Source organism: Saccostrea echinata, unplaced genomic scaffold, assembly GCF_033153115.1.
Source record: "Saccostrea echinata isolate AGI-Se365-2 ecotype Australia unplaced genomic scaffold, CSIRO_AGI_Sech_v1 ptg000041l, whole genome shotgun sequence".
Classification (NCBI taxonomy): domain Eukaryota; kingdom Metazoa; phylum Mollusca; class Bivalvia; order Ostreida; family Ostreidae; genus Saccostrea; species Saccostrea echinata.
The window spans coordinates 4,949,463-4,969,871 of record NW_026889790.1 but is presented as its reverse complement, the minus strand read 5'-3'; the positions used below and the strand labels follow the sequence as shown (position 1 = coordinate 4,969,871).

The window sequence follows — 20,409 nt, the reverse complement described above, 5'->3', positions numbered from 1 at the left end:
AAAAACTTGCAGGAAATGGAAAAAAACATGTTGACAAAACTGTATATAAAAAAATACTTGATGAAGTTAATTGTTGGTTAAAAGCTAACACATTATCTATAAATGATTTTGAAAATAATTTGAAAAAGTGTTTTGAGAATATACATGTAGTTTTCAGGGACATTAGAAATACCAGGGTATGAAAGAAAAAAGTAATGGAAAATTGTCATTCTACAGCCAGTTAATAAGTCCACAAAATCTAAACAAGCTTGAAATTCAACCATATATACTGAAATTTTTCCATTTCCAAGAAGCTTCGTTCTTTTTTGACTCGGTTAAGAATAAGTGCCCACAAATTACAGATAGAGGTTGGCAGATATTGTAATCCAATTGTACCAAGAGATGAAAGATATTGTATTAACTGTCATACTGTTGTTGAAGATGAACATCATTTTTTATTTGTATCATATGTCCTCTTTGTAAACAACTACGAAGTGAATATACAGAGCCACATTTATTATTCTCAGGTACTACATGGTATTTATGGGATATTGGTCAACTCTGTAACGTCATCAAAGTTGAAGCATGCAGCTCGTGCGGTTTGAAGCACGTGACAAGCACTCAGCGTCAACATGGGTAAGTATCAGTCTAAATTCTTAACTATCCTAAATCGTCATGAATTCTCTTACCAATCATCGCATGCTAGATATAATTTGTTTTAATCCATCACGCATACTTTATCAGTTAGAAAAAAAAAATATGTTTACAGTGAAAATCCTAGTCCAGATGCCTCTTTTCACGTAATGACAATATTGGATGAGCAATTGAGCAGAGCTCAAGGATAGTATATCCTGCAAGTTCAGTTAGTGGTCCGATTAAGAGAGCTTATCTAGCATTGAATTGTCTTTTCAAACTGAGAGCCAGGTATCTAGCACCTTGTGGCTAGTTGAGGCCTGCTAAAGAGAGCTAGAGTTATACCTACAGGGTAGCACATAACGGTAAATCAGTAAAGCAGCCACAGCAATCCGAGCGGTCTGAACCAGAAGGCTAGCGGCTAGGTGCAGCGAGTTGCGTTTTCTGTTGAAGTAATTAAGCAGCTAGTTGAGCTGTCCATTCAAGGTATCTAGCACCTGGCGACTGGCATATCTAGCACCTAGCGGCTAGCCGAACAGATATTTAGCAGCTAGCTGAAATGTCCGTTTAAGAGAGCTTGTTATTTAGAACTTAGCTGCTAGGTTAGCAGCTATCATTCGAGTGCAACCTTGGTGGTTGTCCATAAAATGTCCATTAAATAAGGAAAATTGGGCTGCAAGATGTTTCAATGTTTCATATCTTTTTTCATAAACATTTCGATAAAAGAAATATGTTTCTGAAAACATACATGTATAATGAAATCAGGGTTCATTCAATAAATATTTCAATTTAAGGTATTTCACTTTTTAATTAAAAAAGCTCGATTAGGATGTAAGTATAATACATGTAAATGCGGGAACTGAAAATTTAGCATTGATTCCTCCATAATATGGAAAGAATTAAATAAAGTTTTAAAATTTAACATCGTCTGGAAAAACGTAGTAACTGGGTTTTGAATATACTTATGCTGCATAAAAAAATTCAAGCCTTATAAAAATGAAATGTTTATGATCCATGGTGTAATTCTAAAAATTTATTAAATTTGTCGTTAGATAAATGCAATGTTTGAATATGTTTATAGAGGATATCAAATGTATTTCTATTCTGTCATATGTAATCCAATACTTCTTGGATGGTAGAATATTTATAATTGATTCTTTATATTGATCAAATTGGTGATGGATCTAAAAATGGATTCCGTAAACAGAAATCTTTTCAATGCTGTTATAAAGATAGTTCTGTAATGAAATTTACCTCTTTGTTTTAACCGCAGCTTATTAGTTCATTAATTATTACATTGAAATTGTAACAGGAAATGAAATTTGCAGGTTAATCTTTGATTAAGGAAGAATGAAATTTGAAGATAACAACAAAAAATCGATCATTTTTAAAATCCAATAAATCAATACAAGCAGAGAGCAAACACGGACCCGTGGAAACTTCTGGATAGTACCAGCAGACTTTATCATCTTGATTATTGATCTTGATTATTTACTTTTGAATTTGAGATGCATTATATATCTTCTGAGAAAATGAGCAATCCCTGTTATGTCTTTAAAATATTACAGAACGACTCGAGAGGGCTAATTAACCACTGCTTGAGAAGATATATACTTGTATACAAAATTTTCATTCATTTTACGAGATTACATTTTGAGTTATCTCTCTTTTCAAGGAATTGTACAATCTGCTATTTTCATACCCATGAATATAACCATGAAAAGGACAAATCAGACATCCTTACTTTCTATGGGTATTTGTTTTTCTATCCGGCAATGATGGCCATTTAGCAGAGATATTTTTCTTGTCAGTCTATACTGCCACACAACACCTCGATTTCTCACCCAAAGGACTAGTCTTCACATCCCGCAGTGGGATAGATCAATTCCATACATGTACACATCAACTTTAAGAACAAGAACTTTGCCCTAACCAAAGTTCCACGTGGGCGAAACTCTCTAACTAATAAATAAAGGTATTTCATATTTCACACAAAGATTACATATAACCTGAGGATGTGTTATGACCTTGACAAAGGTCATTTGTAAAAGATCATTTTTAGAAAATAGTATATTGAGCCTGTCCTGGTCAAATCTCGCAATGGAAAACCATCAAAAGGTCATATTTTGCTCAAAGATTGCTTGTGACCTGGGAGTGTGCCATGACCTTGACCAAAGTCACTGGGCAAGTTTAGGGTCACTGGTATAAAAGTGTAAAATCTTTGTTCTAGTTCATGACATTATAAGAATACATGACCTTATTATAGAGCTCATGGCAGGTGTGACCGTTTGACGGGGGATGTTTACTCCTCCTAGGCACCTGATCCCGCCTCTGGCGCTTCCAGCGTGTTTTTGACCTGTTCACGATTCGTTTTATTTACTAGATTCACGAGATTGATCACTGTTATCTTTACATTTTACATAGAAACATTGCATGCTGCAATAAAAAAAATGACATAATTTTGATAGCTCGCCCACAGTATCTCTAGTTATTTACATTCAAATTTACATTCATGTCAGTGATTTGAAATGTACTGTCAAAGATATAAACTGTCCGAGAACAAACATTAAGATAAGTTTTTATGCAGTCTATAAAAAATAAGTGAGATACTTTAGCACCCTAAAGAACAAACCAGAAAAAAACACTGGCGTTTAAATCTTAGAGATTCTCCTCCTGGTGACCCTCCAACGTCGTTTCTAAAGACCTTTTTCGTCAGAAACTGTATTTCAATTACTTTTCATTTTTGTCCACAAAAGGAAGTTTACTTTGCAAAACCATGAATTATCTTCGATTTGGTAAAAAAAAAAAATGCATCAAAAACCTTTGATGCAGAGGTAAATTATTACACTCGGTCTTCTTTCATTCAATAATTTCCTGTTCAATTTCACAGGTGCTTAACTATATTTGCTGATTTTTCTTCTGTCTACTTTGTATGCAATAAATTAACCATATATACATCATGCTGATAACTCACATCGGAATACTTAAGCACATATTTTAGTGTGCATTTGAAACTGTTAAGCAATGTTTGATGAAGTCATATGCCTGTAATCTTTGTTTGATGAAGTCATCTACCTGTAATCATTGTTTGATAAAGTCGTTTACCTGTAATCACTGCTTGATAAAGTTATTTGCCCGTAATCAATGTCTGATTATGTCATCTGTCTATAATCACTGTTTGATTATGTCATCTGCCTGTAATCGCTGTTTGATAAAGTCGTCTGCTGTAAACATTGTTTGATAAAGTCGTCTGCCTGTGAACACAGTTTAAATATGTCATCTGCCTGAAAACACAGTTTTATTATGTCACCTGCCTGTAAACACACTTTAATTATGTCATCTGCCTGTAAACACACTTTAATTATGTCATCTGCCTGTAAACACTTTAATTATGTCATCTGCCTGTAAACAGCTTAAATTATGTCATTTGCCTGTAAACACAGTTTAATTATGTCATCTGCCTGTGAACACAGTTTAATTATGTCATCTGCCTTTAAACACAGTTTTATTAATGTAATCTGCCTGTAAACACGGTTTAAATTATGTCATCTGTCTATAATCATTGCTTTCGTACATTTGTTATCCTTCTTCAATAATTTCAATAAAGTGAATTTTGTAATCCTTGTTTGATTATGTTATCTGCCTGTAAACGTTGTTTAATAATGTAATCTGCCTGTAAACACAGTTAAATTATGTCATCTGTCTATAATCATTGCTTTCGTACATTTGTTATCCTTCTTTAATAATTTCAATAAAGTGAATTATTCACATTTTGTTTGTGTTTGGTTATCCATGTATTAAAAAAGAAAAGAAATCCAGATTAAGAAAGACATGAATTTTATTGACTTAATGTGAATAAGTCGACCTAAGTCAGACTAATGCCGAATAACTCGGCCTATCACAGGTGAAGACCCGACCCATCCCCTTCTACTGAGGTATGTCTCATATTCAATCTAAATGCCAACAACAGGGGACGGGGCGGGCGGATGAAGCGCCAACTCCACCAGTGTGGGGCGCCCCTTACAAAGAATTAATGCTGGATAATTTAGGATTTCACCAAATCCATAGCTACATATCGTCATGGTAACAACAGCAAAACAATCTTTTGACAATGTACAAAATATATATAAAATCTTGGCAAACCAGAAATGAATTAAACTATGACTGGCTTAAGAAAAAGTCCTCGCACATATCTGTTATATAAATAAACCTGAGATATTTCAACAATCTAATGCAGTAACAGACACGTTGTTTGAACGGTCTGTGATGTGCCGTGCCATCAAAGATGACGGCGAGGTAATACTTACATACAAGTTTCTTTGGTTTAACAAGCTATATCACAAACTGTATACACTAATGCATATAAAACACCTTCAACAATGATATGTTCACCATTCAGCCTGATATGTAACAGTTAACAATGTTCGACACGTGACCGGAAATCCTCGGTCTTTTGGCCGGATGTTGAACACACATCACTCTACAGGTGCACACACTTCACGTTTGAACACTAATAAATACAGTCATTCCTCTCTCACACTGCAAACTAAAGAAGTCCAAAACTCGCGTAACACTCATCCCAGTCAACATGAAGTTCAAGAAAAAAAAATACCCGTAAGTGAGCAGTTTCTTAGACAATAAAATACCATGTATTCCTTTAAGTTTGAACGTCCTTTGTAGCACATTGTAGATAAAAACGTCCTGAACACACGTTACGTTTGACGTTAAACGCCGTTCAACAATAGAGTCACGTGACTTCATCACAACCAAAAGTAGAACACCACATGAAATACTGTTGTCGCTAACGACTGGAAATACTGTAATGTAAACCTGGTACTGGCCTCCTACAAGAAAGAGCAGCAAAGTAAGGAAAAAACTCGCAGCACAACAAAACCATAAAATAAACAAGCAGAAATAATCGGGATTTTAATTTTACGGTTCAAATGAACGTTTTACTGAACGCTTATGGTAATACACTAATACTGATAATAGGAAAGTTTAGATGTAATTTTGTTATGATTTTTACAATTTTAGTTAGGGATGGAGAACCAAACATGGATGGAATATCTCTGAATGAACGTAAAACAGAAGATAGTCAGTCTAAATAGAGATAAGAGACTTACATGCTAGGACTTGGAACTGGAATCCGATTCTTGATTCTCTGTTTCCTTGTTCTTCCGTCTTTTGCTCTTGTATACATGGTCGTGATTTACACTCTCTACTGAACCTACCAAAACACAGAATGAAGATGTAAATCCTTGTTGCTACCAGCTTGTTTGGAACGGTAGTGGTCTCAAGACCGTGTTGGAAAAAATGGTATTCTCATTTTCTTTTGGGCGTTTTGGCGAGTAACTCAGAACATAGATACGGAAGCGAAAATCTTAAGATACAAGATACAAGGAAATTATTCTTTATCTTGATGAGAGTTAACATTAACCTGCAGAAGTAATTAAAAGTGCAGCCCAGTACTTACCTGGAATAGGTGTGTGAACTTCTACTTTAACTGTCGCTGTGGCCTTGACTCTGGTCACGTGATGAGTTTGAGGTGTAGACGTAACAACGGTAGGAGGTGGTGTTGAACAACGGCTGTTTTCGCCGCTACTCGGAACAGAATCACTCTGTTTGGTTGGAACGGTAGTGGTTTCCACCACCACTTCCGGCTCTACAACAATCTCGTGTGAAGAGTACTGGGTGGGTTCCTCTGTGATGGTGGTTAGGGACAAGTCCGAGGGGATCCGGAAATGTCGCCCATTTCCTCGGGACCGTGAAGACGAGGAAGACGATTTCTTTTTAGGTTTTGGAGAAGGTTCTGGAGAAGGGGTTGGAATTCTATCCTCATCATTTTTAGGTCTGATCTATTAAGGAATTATAAAGAAATGGTAAATTGAATTTATGAGCATGTTTTCCTTTAGACAAAGTCAAATACAATTATTAGATTAAATTAAATTAAATTAATAATATATAATATTTTGACTGAAGTCAAACAATAACGTAATTTATGCACCCTGTAGAAGAGAATGTCTTCTAATTTTTAATAAAATATTTGATAACATTATTATATTTTACAACAAGGATTTACCTCTGCCTTTGGACCGAAGAGTGACAGCAGGATTGGAAGGAATAGCAATCCATTGATGAGGCCGATCACAATCAGCGCCGCCAGTACATTAAAGAAATACCTGTAACAGGTAAGACAAAATATTATTTTACAAGAACTTGGTTTAACTCTGGAAATAGAACTTAAACTCACAGTTCTAAGAAAACAGGTTATAAGCAAGTATTATACTCATTCATTTTTAAATTGGATTAACTAGCAACACTTCAATATTTATAAAACGAAGCTATACCTGTACAGAAATATGTTAAGTGGTGTTAAAATCATCCTTTTGTCATTGTTATTTAATCATTATGAAAATCTTTTTCAAGTATATAACAGGGATATATAACAAGCACATAACAAGATTTTTTTTGTGTGATTTACTTTTCTTGGATATTTATCTAAAATCGTGCTTTTATTGCAAGTTTTTAGAGAAATATTAAACATTTTGTCTGTGTTCAAAGTCATAACGTTTAAATTTCGCGCGACATAAAACAACGTTTGATGCATTGTGGGAAATATTATATTAAAAGATTTTTGCACTTTCTCTCAAAGAGAAAAAAAAATAACATGATGTTAAACATTCTTGTCATGTTCAGTTAAAGACATGATAATCAATAGACGTTAAATGGGACCACCCAGCGTGGCTATCGGCAGTCGATTTAAATGTGCATTAGATAATGAAGTTCATTCATAACTCGATCAGGGGCGCGTTTCCCACTGAACTGCCGTTCTCATTGCGTCAGTAAGGCCGATGTAAACAATTCGATTGAGAAGACCACCCGGCTTTTGGCGAGATATAGAGAAAATCTTACAAATCAGTGACAATGCAATTCAGCTTTCTTATTATCCCGGACGAAATAGTCCCGTATGATCATAAAAGCTGGAATTTTTATTTATGATCCACTTCATAAACAATAAAGATTTATTAACCGGGCATTATTTAAGATCCGCTCCCCAGAAACCTTTGATTCGGCTTTTATGTGTTGGTTTGTGTGAGTGGTGTCTGGTAAGGGATCTCCGTCCAAATCGCCTACTTTTACTACATTCTGTTAAGCCAATTTCCATTTTATTTATGTGCTCGATTTCCGCTTTAATGAAGACGTAATTGGAAGAACGGCGGTGGCCGCGCGTGTGGCCCAGATGAAGATAAGAGGCACTCAAGGGGAGGCTTCTTACCTCGTGAAAATTGATCAGAGCGATCCCGGGAGGGGGAAGGCCTCGATGGAGACCGAAAATCGTGTTTATTCGCGGGATTAGCACCGTCTTGTGTACCAAGGTTACGGTCAATAGATTGCCATGATGGGTGGTCCGCCCATCATCGTCATTTACCTTGAGCCAAACCACGTGACTTTAATGGCTTCCATCAATATCAATCTCGTATATAAAAATTATTAGTATACATTTGTCTATCTAGTGTTTATATCTGTTTGTTGTAATGAAACAGACGTTCTTAATTGCACATTTTCTTTTTTTTTTTTATTTTGTCCAAGTCACGGGATAACCCTGGGTCGCCCCATTGTAACCTACCGAGCTTGTATTTTTTGCTGACACTAGAGCACAGAAAAAGCAGATCATTTGTATCAAATAACACAACAGCGGCCTTTCTTCATTGTATATTCCGCTGGAATTTTTCTTTCACTACTATTTCAGTACTGAAGTACTGCATCTCTTTGACATGTCTTTTTTTTTCTTTTTTTTATTATAAGAAGAATGTCTCTTTGAGACCGAGTGAGATTTCGATATCGGTTAATATAGAATTTTCCGTACGATTTGATTTTACTTAGCCCCACCCAATAGGCATATTTTCCCTTTAACTGTTAGATAGCAATCTCCTTTTTTTTGCTTTGTCACGCGACTTTTGAAACATGGTAATTTGGTGAGTGTATTAAGTTGTGAATGGAGTTCAATTCCAGATCTACCAGATTTAATGACTTGCAAAATCAGAAAGAGCGTCCTTATTGAAATTTAAGTGGAGTACATGTATTTTGATTTTTTTTTTCATTGGCGAGTTAATGAGTGAATTAGGTTAACTGAATTCCGAGTTAAATTATGATTACGCTTATATGTATATTATGTAATCAAGAGATGAATACACAATAAACAATGATTAAATAGTTGCCATCAATTTACATTTATGTTTAATTCCTAGTAATACCAATATAGGATGAAATGTATACTTACTTCACGACAAACTGAAATTCGGCTCCCACTAACATGACGATGCCTAAGAGAGTCGAAATCGCCCCATGAACAACAGGTGCGAACATATGTTCCAAGGACATCGTCATACGCTTATTTCGAGAACCAATGGCTGTCAAAAATCCCTATAAAAATATGAAAAAATGTTTTATAATAAAGACGATATGCCAAAAGATGTTTTTTGGGAAGAATTTATTTGGATATTTCAAAATAACATTAATATCAGCAGATTGAAAACTTCTCTCTTAAATTTTCAATGTTTATGAATTATAAATTCAGCCTACCACTGAGATGTGGACGGTGAATTCTACTCCGATCCCTACACTGACGATTAGAATGACGGCGGGAACGGCACTGAGACGGATGTCTGACAACCCCATAAAGCCGAACAGCTCCACCACAATCAAACCTAGGACCACAACCTACCAACAAACACCAAAAAGTTTACAGCACGGTCACTTCACAAATCCCCAGCAGTTGTAGAGTGGAGAGATGTTAAAACAGTGAAATCGTTATACTTACCACAATACTTGCTAGCCAAGGATTGACCAGCACTAAAGTTAGAACTAAGAAGGTGACCACTAGAACACAGAGGAGGGACAAACTGAGGTAGAATCGGAGGTTGATATACTGCTCCCAGAATGTGAAAGGGGTTCCACTGGGATAGTTTGGAAGCCCTCTGTCTGTATAGGTGTCACAGATATCACGAACTGCCTGCAATCACAACCCAGATCAGCTTCGTATAATTAGACATCATTAATCTTGTATGATATAGAGATTATTGAATTTTTAAAAGATGCCCTCCCTTTAGTGTAAATATATCGGTGAAATATTCTGAAAACTTAACCTTTGCTTTAAACACAGAAACTTTATTATTTTAGAATGAGGTGTATATTCTAGTTGTGATTGATATTAAGTCAGTGTTATTTTGTTGGTGGTGGTTACCTTAATTGTGTCCAAAATGACTTCTGTGGATGTCTGGTCACTCAGATAGAAGGCGAGTTGTGTGTAAGTTAGTGGCTGAGCTTTAGGCACTGAAAGTGATTCAGACATTCTTATGTAGTGATTTGTTTTCTGTGAAACTTCCTGACTGAATTTCACTGACAACTTAATTGTTGAAGGCTTGTTTTTCGGGTGTTACCTTTAAAATCACGATCTTTAGCATCGTGCAACCAGATTTTTGGTTCTGGATGAAAGTTGGCTTGTGAAGAAGCGTATGCCATGGCGTCGTTTGATACCCAGGCAGTCAGGTAATTATAAAACGCATCTGGAGAAATTATTCCCTCCGAATCCACCAGCTTTGTATTAGGGATCTACAGAATACGAACGTGCAATAAGAAAGATAAAAGGTATCAATTAGCTGGTCTTCAAATACAACTGAAGGATTTTTTTTCAATGCGTACTCTGCTTTTGTCTATAGGGTTGTCCACATCCCCTGTTTGGATTAATAATTTGTAGGCAAGGATAGCGCTGTCTGAAGCGTTCGCCTTCCAGTCCTGTTGTGTTACCCTGCCTTCCGCATATTCTGTGTCGAAAGATCTTTGGAGGTCTGTTTTATAAAACATCAATCAATTAAAAAGTCGGACTAAAAATGTTAACATGTATTCACTTAGATGCAAAAAGAGGAAATGAGTGTTCCCTGTTTAAACGTCGTAGCCTCTCGACAGACTGATGTTTTTACAAAAGAGAACATGCAAAAAACATGCACTGAATCATATAAATAACAGTGCCTCACAGGTAAAACATTGTTCAAGACTTTTCTCTAATCTTAGGATTTTTTATGAATTGGCCAGGTGTAAACGTTTTCTCAGCTGTCAATTTTTAAAAACGCATCAAATATATTTCACAGAAAACAAGAGAAGGACAGACTTTCATACCAAAACAAGCAACACATTTTTATCACCGGATAAAAACAGCAAACCAAAGAATGACATACAAAGTAGAAATACATGTTTGATAGTGGGAATACGACAACTATTTCTTCCTACCTTGTAACCACTGTTTGAAGAGGTCTAACCAAAAGTTCGGCAAGGAACCATCCTCTCTCTTTATAATTTTATCCACAGTTTGAAAAGAACGGTGGTACTGTGTTAGCAGTCTCTGATTGTTTGGGTAATCTACCCCACTTTTGGTAACAAGGTATATATTAAAGAAGCCGAAGTATTTCGACTGAGCAGTCAAAAAGTTATACTCAGGAGTATGTTTTGGCACAATTTCGGTCAAATCAAGACCGTTCTTCACATGTACAATTCCATATACACTCACACACAATAGAATTATAAATCCAAGAATGGAAAATACCTGTAAAGAAACAAAATTATAGATAATTGTGAAATGTTAGACATTTCCGGATACACGAAAGATAGATTTGAAATGAGGAATAAAACTTACTTTGACGTACGCCTTTTTAATGAAAGGACCATAGACATTTCTAGCAAAGGTGTCCAAACTTGAATTAAGTAAATGTCTTTGGAATCTAGCAAAGCGTTCTGCACATGATATATTTTCTGGAGCAGTCAAACACTGTCGTGATGAAGTGGTGGAAGGACAAACTGTAAATTTTAAATTGTTAAATAAAACCAAGACTGCATTGATGTATGAATATTTTAAGTAATAATTTATTAGATACCTAAGTAATACAGTATATCATACGTTAGAACAGGTTACGCTTTATAAACGGTTTATAAAAAGCGTAAACTGTTCCAACTCAGATTATACAAGTATAACTTGGAAAGCTATTTATTCCTTATAATATAATTTTCTATCATGATATTTTAAAAAGTAGAACAATTTTCCCTTCAAAAATGGTTTCAAATTGTACAAATTTTAAATGTAACGTCAAGCGGACGAATACGTTTTTGACTTTAGCCATTGTGACGTAGTCAACACAGGTTATACGATATAAACGAATATTTCTATCAAATCAAATGGCATGTTACCACCAGAATTAAATTATTCATATTTAATTTGAATCTTTTAATAGAGACTAGAACATTTAGACCCCTTTTACCTGCCGAAAGTGAACGAGGACGGCACGAAAACATTCCTACTGATGGTGGAAGGTCAATTATTGAGGGTCTGGCCAAAGAGGTAACCGCAGATCCACCTTCCTCGGCTGAACGCGCCACCGTATTATGTTTGACTACAGAACTGTAACTTGGGGGGAGAGAATCGTTGTAGCTAGGAGGGGGGCTGGGTTCCTTCAAGTCGTACAGATCACCTTGCTTGGGTTGAAGTTCTATCACTGTGTCTTTGGTATCCGCAAAACTGAAGAAATGTAGAAAGTCGGTTTTAATGTTAATATTTTATTTCAGTGGGGATAAATTTGATACTTCTTGATATACTATATGTGTGAATAGGGCAAACGAAGATTAACGCACCTTTGAAAGCAACAGAAGATATCAATTCTTCTATCATCTTTTCTGTATAAATCAATGCTACATATGGCTGGATATATCAAAAGGACACTGAACAAATTGAAGAAGATGAGAATTGATGCCTGCAAAAGAAATATTTTAACAAGTTGTAACAGGGAAAAAAATAAGTCACCTCAACAGTGGGGCGAAAAGACAATAGTTTTTGTTGTGTTTTGTACCTGTAACGAGAAAGCTCGGAGTGCGGGGATGGGAATGATAGATGCGGAGAGGAAGGCTAGCATATTCGTCACTGATGTCAGAAACACTGATACACCTGTCCTTTTCAAGCACTCAGCCGTCTGGTCCTGAAAAATAGAGGCGGGAGACATCGGTAGATCCTAAATCACTGACTGACCAGCACATTTATTTTTCTTGACATGTACATAAAACAGGCTTAATGTCTTCAGTTTTTAAGTGAAAGTATTTTATTTAATGAGGGCAAACCGTACATTGAATGCTATATGTTTGTTGGCCGAATTCTCTCCATAGGTATGTGCCATTAAAAAGATGTCATCCACTCCCAAACCCAGTGCCAAGAAAGGAATGATCTGAAAGGAAAATCGACAATCTTTTATGTGTCTTAGAAATCCGCTTTAACTGTTCGAATGTTTATGCCATCGGTATTTCCTGCAGTTGAAGAAAATATAAACACGTGAGAAATTTAATACATCACAGCTCCCAATGTTTATATTATATGGGTGGCCTGAACCGGCTGAACATTCTGCTTTCATTTTATAGCTAAACTGTTCTCCCCGTCAAATCAAATTCTTCCTACCTCAATGTAAACCATTGTAAGGAGATCAAATATGATGGATATTATGTCGATTTGATTATGGCCACTTAAAAGAGGGATCCGAAAGCTTTGAGGAGAATTCATACCATCCAAATAAACTCTCTCAGGAGAGGTTCGACTTCAAACCTAAGTGGCCGAGTTTGCCAACTGCAGTATTCACCATATTCATAGCCATATAACATTATCAGAAATTAAAATGCTTCAAATATAATATTGCATAATGAATTCACTTACTTGTGTAGTAGCGGCATTAAAACTGATCCCTAGCACAGCACAGACACCAAGTCCAGCTGCCACGGAGAGTGCAACAAGGAGGACACCTGCCACCCCTACCCCACTCTGTGACTGGACACCGTTATTCCATCTCATCAGCGAGATACACGCGTAAAAAACCTGGTAAAAGAAAGCAACTGCTTACATATTGCTCAAATTATTTTTTGAATTAATTCTTCAGGGGAGAAAGTACAAAATATTAATCCTAGCTTACGCACAAAACATTTTTTAGTCGTATTTAATGAAGATTTCGAATAAATATAATAATGTTTTTTCAAGACTATTTTTTAGTATTGTGTTATAATGAAATATCGTACCATTAGGACGTATCCTAACGCAACTCTCGTTGGACTGAGACTAGAAAATTCTTTCATAATGTCTGCAAGAGATACGGAAGAAAATCCGTAAATTTCGTCTCCTTTGGTGCCGTTTTGGGCGTTATTCACGACCTCGGTGAACTTCCGCTGCCAGGCCTGCAATATGGCTCTAGCTTTTTCCAGAGACCAACCAATGCTGTGTGTCTTCCAATGTTCTGACCAATACTGATACATCTCCTGCTCTGCCATCAGTTGAATAATGGATTGTAAAGCTTCACCTCTAAAATTTGAATTGAAAGTTTGTCATTTACGCTTGTATATTTTTAAATACGGATTTCTCAAACACATCAGATCAAGTCCATTTTTGAAAATTTAATTGTGTACATAGAATTTAATTTGAATCAAACACAACAAGCCGTCAAATCAGTCATTTTCACGTGGTACCTACCGAACTATGTGTCCAGTTCTGTTTTTCCGTACCCCTCCCACTATAAGGTCTTCACTCCAGTGCATGTACTTAGTAGAAATCCCGGAACATCCCCCGGTCAAAGTGGCACCGATATCCGGGACCTAAAGTAAAATAATGTTCAACATCAAGAATTTACCCATTTTTAAAACATTAATATTGCGCTTCCTTTGTGGGTAGAAGTTGCGATACTTACCGCCCTGGCAGCTTTATTTGGTGCAGATCTAGGACACTCAGATTCGTAAGGATCCAGGCAAGGTTTGTCCAGGTATCCGCGAGATATTCCAGACTGTAATTGGGGAAATGGATTAAATTCTAGTTAAAAAGATTTCTAAAAAAGTAAAAGGTAAGTATGCTAAATGAAATATAACCTTACTTTATTCATTATTTCCTCCAGGTCTCTGAGATAAGAATTTGATGGATCCTGTTGTCTGTATGCCTTAACAAAACCCAGGGGATCCAGGTTTGTCCACTTTATTGGTAAACCTCTACATGGACACAAATATAGGGAGATTTCATTATTCTGTCTTACACTACGAATCTTACGTTATAAAACATAAATATGTTAATTTTAAAGCAAAAAACAGATTGTTCGGAAAAAAAATTGATTTAAACATTTTGTATCGCTAGTCGTGGATTGTCTAGGTATTTTTTGTTACTTACATATCTACGTAGACATTATGATCAGGTCCCAGAATTTTAGCGCCATCCCAGAAACAGTCCAGGGGAGTAATAATCAAACAGGGGGTTATTTCTTCTATTCTCTACAATAAAGGACAGGACGGAAACTTCAGCAGAGCAATAGCTTGTCTTATCATGCTTATGGTGCAATTAATACTGTATTCACATCGAACAATTGCTTATTAACTATCATTTATAGTAATACAACTTCACTGATGATTCTAAGTAATTATAATATTCACGTAATGGTAAAACAGTTTCATAGTTGTTTTATTTTCATCTGTGGAACTTTACGTTTTAAAAATGGATAAATCTAAATAAAATATGATGATACTATATAGTATCCGTTGAACATTGGTGGAAATCTTACATTAGCAAACCAAACCCCGCTCCCCTCTGTCTTAGGAAATTCAGGGAGATAGCAGAGATCGTGGAACTTCCATGTCCTAAAACAAAAACATGTTCAATGTTTAATTTTCTATATCATTGGATATTTTCATGACTTTGGAACTGTTGTACTTCAAATAACATGAAAAAAGAATTTCCAGGCAACATATAAGATATTTGATAACCAATGCCTGAGGGAGGATTAAGACTTACACGTCAAACATGTCTACGGATATTTGGGTGACTTTCAGGAGGGTCTCTAGGTGAAATTGGAAGGATGGCACCGTGAGGATGTTGGAATCTCCCCTCGGGGTTTGGATGACCAGTTGACTCGTGGTTCCTCGACCCTCCCCGACTGTTGTTCTCGTATATTCCAGTTCCTTCTCTAGCCTGCCACCCTCTACAATAACACGTTACATTTTTGTCATTTTTTTTAATATGTTCACAATATAATGTTTCTGGGCTTTTTTTAAAGTGAGTTTCATACTATGTATTTTTCATTCAGGCATATAGCCCCCAGGACATTCATCTTTTTCTTTCATCACTGCGTTTTATAATTAAGTTTTTTTTTTATATATCAAGTTTTTATTACAGATAACGTTTAAGTTATTTCTCATGCCATAATTAAAACTTTCATTCATATACACTTGTCATCAAATAAAATCACCATCTTCAAACAAGAAACGCACGCTCTGTTCTCAAGCAAAATGTATTTAATGTCAGACGGTTTTCATGTAATGCTTCTCTTATCTGAATCATTTTATAAAACCCAAATAAAATGCAGTAATTCAGAATTGAAAGGTTACAGACTTCAGATCGAGCTTGTCAGGTCATTAATAAGAGAGAAGTTACCACCTAGGAGTCCGTACTTTGAGGACTTAGCCGTGTACTGAGGAGGTACAACACGGAATATAATGGTTGTTGATCTGCGGTAGGTCTCTAACTGTCATTCAAATTTATGCGTGTTAAACACCTTGAGATTTATCAATTTTAGAATTTTTAAGAAATCAGGAATGCCTTCTCTCAGTGACTGACGATGTTTTATTCAGAGTTTATTTTTTGTAGATGAAAGTAGTGAAATGTCGACGACTACTTGACATTTACAGGCGGCCGAGTCTTATCTCGGCTACACGCATTACAGAGGCTCCGTATTTTGTTTTCATTGCATTTCATTGTCGATTGTCAACAGACAGATTAACTTACAGGAGTTCTATATCTGCATGAAACTGCACAGTGGTTATCTTACAGAATGTAAGGAACGTTGTTCGAAACTTATTGCGTATACAGTAATAATCTGCGAGGCACACGAATGGGCAGAATCAATGTTTAATGATTAGGTCTATATTTAAAACGCTAAAAGATTAAATTCTATGACTAAATCTTGTTTGATTTTATTTAGCAAGAAATTCACCCACTTTTGGTAAAACTTTAACATTAGACTTTGTTAGTTATGTAGTTACTCCGTAGTTCTTAGTTCGAGTAACACTTATGAATTTTAAAATTCTTCATTTAAAATTTAATTGTTGAGACACAATTTCCACATTCTTTAGTCTTTTTATTCATCTGTTGACATGTTTATCCTATCTTTTGCTATGACCTGCACTTCTTGCCTACAATTTTGTTTTTATATCTGTTGCAATCTTTTTACGCTGGGCGGTCCTATCTGTCATTTTATTTTATGGCAATATTATATGTACACATGTAGGTCTATCAGTATTAACTAATGTTTGCATAATAATTCGTCATAAATAATGGCAGTTTGTCTCATTGTTCAGTAGACAAAAAATTCTACACTTGCTGTTTTTTATTAACGCAATGTTTGATGTACAAACATTCATAATTATTGTGTTGACCATTAGTGTTATAGATGTTTCATATAATGTTTTTGTGTAAAACATTCTAAAACATGTATCTAGGTAATACATTTTCGTATATTGTAGTAGTACTTACAGAAATGTTTTCAATATCATTTTCATGTGTAATAAATGTCAACTTGGACTTGTATACGATTTTATAATTTTGACATTTAATTTGAATTAAACGTTGTTTGTTGCATGTATATCATCATTTTAAACATGTTAAAAATGAACTGAAGGAATAAATGTGTTTAAAAATGTCCCAGACTTTTTTTTTCTTTATTTCTACAATTCTTTGACTTTCCCATTTTTCTATCTAAGCTTTACTACAAGTTATTGTCTTCTCTGTATAAAACTTTCAGCCTATAGTAATTTTCTTAAATTTCTTGAGATATTTTCCATTCCTTTGTTTTCTTTCTTTTCGCTAATTTATTTCCATGTCTTTCGTATCTCCACAAATTCTGAAATTCAATCTGATCTGAGACGTTAGTTCTAAGGAAGGAATCACTGGGCTCGCACGCAGTATCTGATGGGGGGTATAGCCGCGTTATCTAATGACCAGCAGTGTTACCATTGTTCACTGTTACTTCTAGATATGCCAGGGTTTTTTTCTTGTCCAACTTGCCGATTATCTAGATACAATTCACAGCGTAGTAGAAATACTGGGGATCCCCTGACCCGTGAAGCTGCGGCGTCACAGGTTACTGCGCGGCCTGTGATTGGGTTTCTGTCTATGAATGACGAGGACATTCCTTGTGTGTGGTCTCAGATTGATTAAACTTCTTTAAGATTTCATTGTTCGGTAATGTAATGGGAAAAAGAAAAGAGGATTGAGTCGTGCTGAGAACTGTGAGTGTACGTGGGTACAAAGGAGGCTTTGTTGGGAGGAAGCTAGGACGTTCGGGGTACACACAATGACAGGACAACCTCAACAAGAGCGTACACACCAATCTTAACAATGTCCCCGCTCAAAAGCAGTTACTTTTTAACTCTCTTAATTTACTTTTTTCCAGAAGATCCTTTGACCCAATTTTAACTGGCGCTTCTTAATTTGTTATCTTGAATTCATGCTTCTCTGCCGACCAGAGCGAGTGAACCAAGTGCAGAGTAAAATGTACGCTAATATGTAGTTACTGTCTTAATAATCCTCAAACAACCCAGAATCGGTTAAAAACTTTATGACAAAATTGATTTAGTTGTTCATTAAGCATACTTAATAAAGTATTAAATTCCCTGAAATAGTGTCATAATTTATATTTATTAATTTGTTTCACTCCTTTTATATTTTATCATTACAGTTCTTAACCTTAAATAGAAGAAAAATGTAAAGGGCCTGAATTTCCACATTGAAAAAGTTTCAGATTTTTAAATGCTTAATTTTAAGAAATTGGTTAATTTTCTTTGTATCGATAATTTGCAGAAATTTTCTAGATTCCTGACTTTTTGGTAATTTATTTGCTATTTATGGTAAATTGCTGGACAGTGTCAGCGCACCTGGGTTAGTACAGAAGAAGGTAACGTGCTAATCACCCCCTAACACGATAGCGGCTTGTTTTGTGTTCGACAAGCGCTACAGCTGTGTACATCTTCATGGTGGACAACTTTCCCTCCCAAAAATAACATATGACCCTCTAACTATTATATTCTATTTTCTTACAGATAAATTAATCTGAAACTGATAAAATTTACACATTTGCCATAATTAATCGGTACTTTGTTGAATTGTGACAAACCTTTGATGGTTTAAAAGATTTCAGTGCGAATTTAAGGAGTCATTGAGCCGTGGCGTGTCACGGTGAGTGAGCAGCCATTTAATATACCGTGTGTGTGGTCTGCCCAAGCTTTGTTCCCGCTCCATCGGGACGATTAATCAACCTGTTATATGTCTATTTCAGAAATATTCTCCCATTGTGTACTTTATTGCATCGGCTTAGGAATGCTTTGGACAAAACAGATACATTATCTATTTCCACGCATATTTACCAAATAAATACATACATAGTAATTTTTAGTTATTTATATGTATTTGGGGGAAAATATGCATTTGGGGAAAAAAAACAATAAGACAGAATCATGAAAAAACGTTCCTTTTATGTATTCTGAAGGATAAAAAGAATGGGTCTATAAGAAATCTACAGTAGAACAAGAGTCTTGCGACTTTCACTAATACCCTATCGATTGTTTTCCTGACGGATTAAATAGAAGCTATGGCGGGTAAATTCAAGCAGAGATACGGCCGGACATTGCGATATTTTCCAGCCTGTATCTTCTCTTTGTGAAGCGAAAACATCTGAAAATATCTGCCGTCTGTACTGTACATTACAGGACCACACACACCGCCGAGTCGTATTTAGGTCACCAAAATGGCGGAGCTACCGTTCTTTTGAATTTTGTTAACATGTATACATACCTTCAACCCAGAGTTTCTCTACGTCGGTCTGAAGTGTGGTCGTTTTTAATCCGATACAGCACAAAGATAAAAGTAAAATCCCAACAAAAAGTACTTTTCCACAATGTAACTGAATGAATCCGCCGATTTTAAACATGTATCGCTGTATGTGCATTCTTAACCACAACGCACAGGCGCTTCCATCTGCCTTTCCCTATAAATATGACAAAAATAATCTGATTTGATTTTGCTACTGATCTTTTCAGATATTCAGAGAATGTATTTCAAAACTTTATTGTTATTTTTAAGCTTTTTAAGGTCATAATAAACAACATTTTTCGCGTTTCACATGAGCACCACGGCGTAACATGTGTGTCTGTTGTCAGTTATTATTATGAATGATTTTTCCTCATTTCCAAACAATGTCAATATACAGCTATCAGTACAAAGCTAGTTATGTCTTGAATGACTTTCATAATTGTTTCTACACCCCTCTGAGATGTCCCGCGGGTCCGATTCCCCCGGGACGCAGTTTAAGGAGGGATAACTATTTACTACTGACCTTTTTGACGTGTTTGTAGGCTAGCTCGGCGTTGACCCAGCTTGTCCGAGTCACCAACTCTTCGTCCACCTCTTTCTCAGGTTTCTTCCTTGATCTCATTGTCTTTCCATCAGAATTAAGGATCAAATCACGTATGTAGAGTTGCCATTTGGAAGTTTAAAAACCCACGTGCAAAAATTCTTCCAAGATTTTAGCCGGTATTTGAAGTTGAAATAAAGTTTTCAAGATACTCAGCTCTAGATCTACATTGTCCTTTAATTAACTCCTGAGTAATCACTGTGTAGTCCATTATATTCAGTATATATCATTCAAACATCAAAACACCGTGCATTCCATATGATTCTTAGAATAGAACTGC

The 20,409-nt window shown here is 35.7% G+C and overlaps 1 protein-coding gene across 1 annotated transcript; it reads right to left on the bottom strand.

Moving 5' to 3' along the window:
• Window positions 1–4,432: 4,432 nt before the first annotated feature.
• LOC133200839 (protein patched homolog 1-like) lies at window positions 4,433–20,409 on the bottom strand. Its single transcript, XM_061336655.1, has 26 exons — window positions 20,052–20,409; window positions 19,511–19,703; window positions 15,458–15,644; window positions 15,228–15,303; window positions 14,840–14,940; window positions 14,553–14,664; window positions 14,373–14,465; window positions 14,159–14,280; window positions 13,711–13,990; window positions 13,355–13,513; window positions 12,777–12,875; window positions 12,507–12,632; window positions 12,292–12,410; window positions 11,922–12,178; window positions 11,303–11,463; window positions 10,900–11,212; window positions 10,315–10,460; window positions 10,053–10,224; window positions 9,857–9,945; window positions 9,434–9,625; window positions 9,196–9,333; window positions 8,894–9,036; window positions 6,692–6,791; window positions 6,086–6,467; window positions 5,736–5,839; window positions 4,433–5,456 (listed from the first exon to the last, which is right to left on the bottom strand). The coding sequence occupies exons 1-25, from the start codon at window positions 20,148–20,150 to the stop codon at window positions 5,739–5,741; spliced, it is 3,960 nt and encodes a 1,319-aa protein (XP_061192639.1). The 5' UTR covers window positions 20,151–20,409; the 3' UTR covers window positions 4,433–5,456; window positions 5,736–5,738.